The sequence below is a fragment of the Rhodamnia argentea genome, chromosome 8 (assembly GCF_020921035.1).
Source record: "Rhodamnia argentea isolate NSW1041297 chromosome 8, ASM2092103v1, whole genome shotgun sequence".
In the NCBI taxonomy this organism is placed as follows: Eukaryota; Viridiplantae; Streptophyta; class Magnoliopsida; order Myrtales; family Myrtaceae; genus Rhodamnia; species Rhodamnia argentea.
Genome location: NC_063157.1, coordinates 1,079,268 through 1,088,734, shown reverse-complemented (window position 1 = coordinate 1,088,734; position 9,467 = coordinate 1,079,268). Strand labels below are relative to the sequence as shown.

The 9,467-nt window shown below is 41.9% G+C and overlaps 1 protein-coding gene across 3 annotated transcripts; it reads right to left on the bottom strand.

Annotated features, from left to right (window-relative positions):
- Positions 1 to 5,388: 5,388 nt before the first annotated feature.
- LOC115737947 lies at positions 5,389 to 9,239 on the bottom strand. 3 transcript variants are annotated; one of them, XM_048283906.1, is made up of 2 exons: positions 8,887 to 9,239; positions 5,389 to 8,834 (listed from the first exon to the last, which is right to left on the bottom strand). In XM_048283906.1, exon 2 carries the CDS (start codon positions 8,761 to 8,763, stop codon positions 5,563 to 5,565), a length of 3,201 nt encoding a protein of 1,066 aa, XP_048139863.1. In that variant the 5' UTR covers positions 8,764 to 8,834; positions 8,887 to 9,239; the 3' UTR covers positions 5,389 to 5,562. The 3 variants fall into 3 exon arrangements, with proteins under 3 accessions (XP_048139863.1, XP_030526250.2, XP_030526252.2); XM_030670390.2 differs by having other exon boundaries at positions 5,389 to 8,793; positions 8,954 to 9,239; XM_030670392.2 differs by having other exon boundaries at positions 5,389 to 8,783; positions 8,954 to 9,239.
- Between the last annotated feature and the right edge of the window lie 228 nt (positions 9,240 to 9,467).

The window sequence follows — 9,467 nt, the reverse complement described above, 5'->3', positions numbered from 1 at the left end:
TGATACAATTCTAAAAGAGATTTTACTTTTACTGTTATAGAAATCATAAGCTAAAATTTACTTAAATGGAACTATCGGGATATTATAAAGGAAAAGACATTCTAAAATATGGATAATAATGTAATTTTCGAAAGCTTGTGAAAGATAATACTGAAGGACTTTGTAGGAAAGTTGAGAGATAGACTAGATCGAAACAAATTAAAAGTTTAGGAAAACATTTGGGCTCCGTATGTTACACGGAAAACAAATCATTTGGGAAATACTTTCCTAGAAATGATGTCTTGCATCGCTTACAAAAATAAATGAACGAAAAATATTCTCATGGCGTACCAAAATATTTAAACGTAAATTATTGCTAATAATGAAAATATTTTCATTGACCATTATTTAAAGTGATACAAGCGATCATTTTTAGGAAAAAAAATTTCTAAATCATTCACTCTTTGAGGAACAAACGGAGCCCTAGGAATTGTACAAGCAACACATTGAATGAAAGAGAAAGTCTTGCAACCGAAGTGAAACAAATTCGATAATGGTATCACACATGGAGCCGAAATTTAGAAGCCGGTAATATCATTTTCCCAGTCCGAAGGCCACGACGACGCGGCACCTTGCAAATTTTAAACTCTTCATGGTCGGCACAAGAATTATAACGCGCCGAAGACTATATTACTCCACTCCTCTCCACAATGATTGCAGTGAGAACTTTGACCGGATCCCATTTTTGACGCTATACGTTCTTTGAGATTTCAGGCATTTATTTTTGTAACCACAGCTACAAGTTCTTCTTTTTAAAAAAAAAATATATATATTGTCCCGACAACACTGTCAGATCTTGTACAATTTAAATCGTAGATTTACACATCATCACTCCGTATTTTGCATAAAGTACTCATTGATTGGGAGATCGTGTAATCAAAAATAACTGACAATACTGTTAGGCTAACAACTTCTTTTTCTTTTCTTTTTTTTTTTTTTCCTTTTTTGGGCCGTTGAACCACAATTCAAAGTACCTATTGCAGCGTTGGTGCTCTCAAAACTTCTGGCATCGATCTAGAGCCTAGAGGTGCCCATAGGCAGATGATCGACTCATTGATGTCGGATTGGTGATGTGCCTAAATTATGGACCAAAAGTTTGGCCAGGCCAACTTGTGTTAATACTTCCAGAAGCATGGTCAGAGCAACCCTTCTTTCCCAAAGGGTCTGAAAATCTGGTAGGCCAAAGATTCAGAGCTAAGCCTCTCTGCTCGCATTCTGTGGAGGAAAAATTGTAGATAGGACATTAGTCTTAATCATCACACAAAACGGAACGATGGTTTTCAAGAACTCTTGTGGTTTTCGGTATTGCAAACTCTGAGAAAAGGTTCCATCCTGGACAGAATGCAGAAGAAAGGATGGGATCTATGTGGTACTTCGAGTACAACAATTGGAAGTACATCTAGAACGAACACCCAGAAAATTCGGCAAAGGTCCATTCATCAGTTCATAAGGAACGTATGATTTGCAAATTACAGTCCGAGAGGGAAAAAGGAATAAGGAAAAATTACAGAAGGTGACTGCTGACTGGGAACACAAATTCCTATCTGTGCTAGAGCATATGGCAAGGTCGAGTACGTTCCGGGAGCTCGCTCTCCATAGAAGACGGTACCTTCAACAGCTACCATGGACTGCACAGCAGCGTTGTAATTCGATTCCGAGGATGAGAACAGTGGCTTAAGTTGAACCCATGTTGTCTCTCAGATCCAGTTCCTTGTTCCTGGAAGATAGAATTCTTAGAGATGGAACTATTCCACCATCGAAAATTTCAACACGAGGAGGACATCGGCACTGTGCACAATGTGAAGAGGAATCGGATCGCCATGGGTCGCGTGTTTCGCCGGTACGACCAGCGTTGCTTCCACAAGCGGGCCTTTAATTGGGTGAAGTCAGCTGAGTGTACTTGGCTCAAGACTATGTAAACCAACATCAAAGTCCCATACAATCTCTGTGGCATCCAAGTCTTGCTGCTAGATGTGATCCGAATGATTGCGGATGTGAGTTTATGTGGCCTTGGGCTATTTGCCTCAATCGTTAGCCGAGACTGCAGAGCATGGTGAATCGTGATGATCCTAATTGCAAGTCCATACCATAGATGTGATCCGAATTATTCTACAATCAACACGCATCTCAGTTAATAAGTCTTCCAAATATTTACGAGAGCTTCATGACGCTAAGAATAGTAGTATCTTTGCCGAATTCAACTACCAAATGGTAATTCACTCATTATTTATACCATAAAAATTTTGTGGTAAAATTCAGATGTAAACTTGATAGCATATTAATCAAATGGTTAGAGATATATCCAAGAGACTCTCCATGTTTTTCTTGCTTTTCCATATCGCTTAGGATCGTGCATACATGTGCATGCCGACATTGACATAAATGTTGTGGTTCCAACAATGTTAACTGTACAAAAGACTCAAGAGCCGTAAATCCAAGAGATCTTCCTCGTAGCTATGTTACACGGACATGAGACACGACACGCGACACGACACGATATGCCGACATGTGAATTCTCAAAAAATAGAGAATTCCAACACGCTGGAACACGTTGTATATTAAATATATATTTTTATATATACATGATAAATTATCAATTTTTTGAAGTCACAATGATATCCATAACGAGGGAACTCAAGTTTCGAGTCTCACATCGGCCGAAAAACAAAAAAAAACGATGGAAAGCTCTAATAAAAAGGAGGCGCAAGCCCCATGAGTTGGCTGTCAAGTGTCCCACATGTGCTAAAAAATAATGAAAGTGATGGAAAACTTCTATTAAAAAGGAGGTACGAAGCAGCAAGTTGAGTGGGCTGCAGTGAAGTGGCTGCCTGTTGGGCCTTTTGACTATTTTAAGTGTCAAAAAATTGGGCCTCTTAACTATTTTAAGAGTGGCCGTGTCGGACACGAACACGTGTCCAACACAGAAAAAAATTTCAAAAAAAAATCCAAAAGGCCGTGTCCATGTAACATAGCCTCGTAGGCATGACCTTTGGTGAAAGCAATGTCCAACCACCAACTCTTACATTTTTCTTCTCAAAAGCAGCCCAAGGAAAAACAAAAGTGGCAACTTTGAACAATTTTCTTTCTTCTTCACCTGCATTGCTGGCCCTCTTAATACCAATTCAAGCATATACGAAGGAGTGGAGTTGAGGGATATGGCAGTTGGATGGTAGCTTGGTGTCATGATTCATTAGTTCTTGTTGTTTTCTAACTATATCATATCCTTTTCCAACCTTATTGGGTTTCAAATAAAGGAGGAAGTTGTTATTTAAATTGCAATGCCTAAAAATTCGTAAACCCTATTGCATTGGTATGAATTCTAAACTTTTGATTGGGCCAATTTAGTCCATCCAACCAATAGGCCGGAAATTATTAACATTAACGTCAATTATCCTATGTGGCACGATTGATGCCGAAATGAATATCTTTTTATATGCTTTTTTTTTTATGATTTTTCTTCTTCTTTTTTCCTATCTTCCCTTTCTTTTTCTTCTTTTCCTTTTCTTTTTGCGGGTAGTCGACGACACAAGCCATGGCTAGGGGTTGGACTCGCTAAGGCAAGTGTCGGCTTTACGGGGCCGCGCACGGGCAAGAACAAGGCCAAGAGGCCACCCTGGCTGCTCTTGGCACGGGCAAGGGTCGACCTAGCCGGATCGGGTGAGAGGGGTTTTATCGGCACTCGCCTTCGCCCAAGCGAGGCTAACCCTTGCTCGTGGCCGATGTCCAACGATCGACCACTGGCATAAAGAGAAGGGAAAAAAAAACAAAAAGAAAAAGAGGAAAATTTTCAAAAAATTTATAAAAAGAAAATACCCACGTCAACATCGACCGTTCTACATCGGACTATTAGCATCAATGTCAACGATTTCCAGCCTAAATTAGCCGAATGGACTAAGTTGATACTAATGTGAAAATTGTTAAATATAAATTGACACAATTAAAAGATTTATGACTGAATTAATAATTTGGTACCAATATAATAAGTTTATGATTTCTTTTATATGTTTCTGCCTACATAAGCATGATGTGAATCTATCCACGAGCCCACCAAGCCCGCTCATACCACAAGAGCCTGACGGCAATTTTTGGTGGCCCTAGTCGAGGGGCTAGTCGTTATATGGACTTCTTGAGCCCGCAAAGTTGTGATTTTATTATTAATGTTTTTGTTGGTCACTTCTTACAAGTTACTTATAAACATGTAAAATAAATGAAATATAAGACTCCGTTTATTTCATGAAAAATAAATATTTTAAAAAAATTTTTTTAAATATTAACCTCGTATATAACTCGTGAAGGAAAATCCTAACACTTGTTAGTTTGAAAATCCGGTGTTTCAAAAGATGAGTGCGACAACGAATGCCACCCCCGAATGGGTTGCCCCGCCAGGCGAGAGGTCGAGGTCCCGGCCAAATTTGGCGTGGGCCGGCACCCGGTTGCTCGGCTAGCACCTCCGCCACAAGCTGGCTGGCTGGCTGGCTGCCCAGCTCATGCCAAGTTGCTTGCTTAGGCTTCATTCAACTAGAATCCCAAGCCGTTGGCTCGGGCACCCCGTCTCCTATTTTCTCACACCCCGATCATCACCAAACTTGTCTTGGATCTATCTCTATCTGTAGGCTCGATCCAAACTCCAAATTCGGCAAGAACTTTGAGCCATAAGTTCAACACATTTTGTGTAATGGTTAAAACAAATTTTATGTTTACCATGTCAAGAGCCTATAGTGTATATATAGTTAAGGGTGTGCCATGCTGCATGCACCACCACAATAGACAACTAATTAGATCAGGCTCACTCGTGATTCAAGTCCCTATAATCCCAACCTGTTATCAGGCCCCCAACCTAAAGCAGCTTCAGCCACCAATATTGTGTTCACTCTTTCAACATGCTAATCTCTTGATCCTTGAAACATAATTGCAATACCTTCATGACAACGGCAACGACACAAGCCTCAGCTTCTAATGCCTAAACCGAAACCAACAAGGTACCAATAATAACATCTCAATCTTGCGCATAGCATACTACAATAACAACAACAACAACAATAAGAAGCTAAGCTTTATCTCTCAAGCAGCGTCCATCACGCTCTGTTTTGGGCGACGTAACCACATTACCTTTATATACAAGCAAAATTAAGTAGTATAAGCAGGCCTCATTTTCGCATCCTCATCTCGCTAACTCCCACCAATACGACGTCCTGAACAAGACTTAGCGACCATACCAGATTCCACCACACACCAGGAGACAGCAAAGCTTATCCAAGATAGCTATTTATATGCCTATGGCTAACAAGTGTCGTGAGCTTACTCATCTGTTGATGACTAACAACATGCTCAACCGCAGGGGATTAATGGTGACAATAAAACAGCTTCATCAGAAGCAATGCACTATGATTTACTTGAAAAAAAACCACCTTAAACCCACACCATCAAAAGCTGGTATCAGACATGAAAAGTCTATCCATTCGAAGAAGAGAAATTTATCTCTAACTTTACATCTATTGTTGCTTATTCCTAAAGTGTCTCGGTTTAATCTTCACTGTCATTTTCTTTTTCGTGCCTGGAAGTCCCATTTACACCAGATACAAGCTCTGCCTCGGTTGGCTTGGACGGCAACCTCTCATAGGCTCTCGAACTCGACGGAAGAAGCTTACATTGCCCCAATCTAAGACTCTGGTTGAGCTTCTCATAGCCCCATTTCTGTTGAATATAGACTACAATTGCTAGTAGAACAGAACTCGAAGGTATGGCGACATCTCCAAACTTGGAGTAAAAATCCCAATTAGGATTGACAAACTCATATTCATCCACAAAGTATGGATTGGGAGAGGGGGATCTCGTGTAATCATATAGATGAGGGAGGAGTCTAATGACAGTGATCCCGACATAATAGAACTTTCTGAGAGGATGACCATCAATCTGCCACAAGAAGTTGCCGATAACTTGAGGGAGAAGGAAAAAGTCGTGAGCAAGGCCAACATACTCTTCCAATTTGGTTTCCCACACCGGAGATGCCCGCGAATTGCCAGCAGAATCATAGTCCAGATGCGTCTGAAGCGATGACTGGCTCGTTTTTACAGAATGAACTATCATAACAATAAGGTAACCGATAAGGTGTATGGACAAGGTAGTAAGCAGCACTTTTTTATCACTTGGGACTCGATGTGGTTCCAGTGGAGCCCTCATGAGTAGCCTGATCCGAGATTTCCACACCTTCTGAAGAAGTCTCAAAGTGAGCAAAAATGAAACCATCACCAGAAGCTTTACGGTATAATCAATCACATGAATCCACTGGCTTCTTTCCAGATTGTAGGAAGAAACATCTGTGGATTCTGATGCCGCTCTCTTGAAAATGGCTTCCGCTCCAGTAATCAAAGGAAGGCTATACCCCACGGCTTGAACACCAAGCATAACCAACGAGACATAAGCTACAGAGTCCACATTATGCTTGATGTAGAAGAGTTGGCTCAAAATGCAAGAAATGGCCAGAGAAAGTGTCAGTACCCGAACGATCCCCTCAATACCTCTGCGAGAGAGAATGTCCTCTCTTTGTTGCCTATACAATATCGGGAAGGTCTCAAGCTTGATTGAATCAAAATGGAGAGGATCATCTTCATTTCTTTGGCTGCTGATGGAAATTTTGGCCGTGGGATCAACAAGCCACCGATCTGTGGTGGGAGGGTACGAAATGACTACCTTGATCAAGCAGTCTAACCCAGCTTCGAGATCCATACTTTCAAATAATACTTTCCATGAGGCACGGATATCTCTGCAACCAACAAGATACATCCTGCCGACATGCGGGTCATATAGTCCCTCTAAAAATATCACTGAAAAATTGCCGTAAGCCTTTCCGGGAAAAGAAAGTTGGGCTGAAACATTTAACAGGAGCTGCCTTTCAGTGTATGCAGCCTTAGTGTGGAAAGGGACCTTGTCTTCCGTGAAAGAACTGTTCTGTGAAGACCAAGAGCGTCCAAACAATGGACCCAGAGAGACAATCTCCATCTGCAGGTCGACCCTCGGAGATATTGATTTAGGGAGTGGATCAGGATGCGCAGACACATGAAGAGTAAGATCTTCTGATAGAACAGAGAGACTGACTAGGTATGATTCCGCATCTTCTAGTTTGGGGTATTGCAACAGCGACTTCTTTATCACAGACCTGAAACTGAAAGGTTCATTCTTTTCAAGGATAACACCAGCCAAATCTATTTTCGAGTAACTATAGTATGGATTAGCGTTCTTGAAATAATTCCATAGCTCCGTAGGCTGCACTAGCTTCTCAAATGCCAAAGGGAAGAACGATATGTTGTCAGTCTTTAAGCTAAAGAAGCTCCCAAGCACAATGCTTCGTTGCTTTATGGAAAATGAGGTAGGTATATACAGACAAATCCGAGACTTACACTCGCTCCCTACAGAATCACCGATCCCTATGCATCCAGCCATACACAGCTGACCACTCGAAGACTTCCAAATTCCCTCGGCAGCAAGAGTCATATTACTCGGACCGGATCTTCTTTCTGCTGTGTACTGATTCTCTAAAGGAGAAACAGCTCTGAACACAGCAGCAACTCTCGCAGAGGACGTTCCTGGTACAGAAGTTTGTTCACACTTTATATCCTGCATGTAAAGTTTGACGTCCTTAAAACTTCCATCTGAAGCCCTAATCGCTTTATCCACCGCGAAAGGACCCAGCCTGCTACAAAAATCATCAGTAGAGTTGCACCTCCAGTTCGGCACAATGGTAAAAGCTTGTCCTGTAGATTCCTCAAGAATCCTACAGAATCCAGCACCCTTATAGATCTCAATGCTGCCATTTAGAAATCCATCTTGGTAGGGGTATGGATTGCAGGATTTAGCAACAATCTTTTCAGAACCAAACTCGTAATGAGCCGCCTTGCCCAACTGTGATGCAATATGTACTTCATCAAAGTACTTAGCATTAGATTTTGGGTTAAGGCTCTTCATTCTGCCTTGGATCACCCTGCGTGTGAGAGTGAATGTCATAGGGTATCGGAGGACAAGCAAAATTCGGTCGTCCTGCAAAAGAGGTGGCTGGTTGTTATTGTTATTTGAATTTTTCACCCATTGCCAAGGATTAGCATGATCGGATTCCCTTGATGGCAACATGGTGTTCCCCAAAAGACACAGCACTCTCTCTCCACCATTTTGATTGGATTCGCTGTAAACCCCTTGAAATGAAATTGAAAGCCGAGTATGGCCCGGCCATATCTCAAACTGATGGCTTCCCTCATAGGGCTTCTCTGAAAACATGCCGTCCACGGTTATGCCCATTGTCAAGAGCCCGCTCACGAAGACCGATTTCTTCAACCGGTGGGACCGATCAACGTCGGTGATCCAGAACGAGACCAAGTGCAAAGGAGCCCTCGACGAGTTGCTCGAGAGCTGGCTATCATCAAATGGCAGTATTGGTGAATCAACCGCATCTTGTTCCCAATCCCCATTCACAAAAAAAAGCTCTTCCTTAATACTAAAAGCTCTGCTATCTTCGATTCTCAGTTGAGAAGCAGATTTCAAAGTAATCGAACACTCTTTCTTCACTTCGTTGATCAGATCATTACTGTAGGTGACAGCAGCAGCCGCAGAGGAAGAAGAAGGTTCGCCTTCAATTGCAACAACATCCTTATCTATCAAGTATCCACTAGTGAACTCAAGGGCCAAGAACAAATGGACCGTGCAAACAAGAGTGCTAACGCACAAGATCTTCATGACCTCCAACCGCACTGGCTCTAATCACTCCTAGCAAAGATTAATTCACAGAAATAAACAAGAAATGAGGCGACTTTCGAACACCCATTTGCCTCAGAAAACAGCTAAAAACAAGAAATGTGGCAACTTTCGAACACCCATTTGCCTCAGAAGACAGCTAAATCTGGGAATAGCGATTTGTCATACTCACCAGCAAGACTTGAGCATGCAGCAACCGCGAACCGAGTTCAAGCATTGGGACCGGAAGAGATCGAGTCCAACCGTGAATGGTGCGATGGGTAGTGTAATAATTTACTCGGCAAGGATAGGAAGACTGAGATCTCGACCCAAGAACTTTTTAATGTGTGCCTTCGAGAGAGAGAGAGAGAGAGAGAGAGAAAGAAATGAAGTGAAGTTGAAGAAAATTAGGACAGAGGTGTTTGGTTCCGGGGTTTGGTGCGATGTCTGGATTAGACAAATGTTAGAGAAGGAAAGATCACAGCTTTTTCACATCATCCTACAACTCCTTGGGCGCGTGTAATGCACAACACAAGAAATTACAAATATGCTCGGACTCCCGAACTTTACCACCTGTCACACAATTGCCCGCAAGTTCCAAAAATTTGCAAATCTTGCCCCCTTCAACTTTGATCTTTTATACAATAGCCCCGCGCCCTTGAGAAAGTTAGAGCTTACGCGAACTTTAATTTTTGTTATGGTCATTA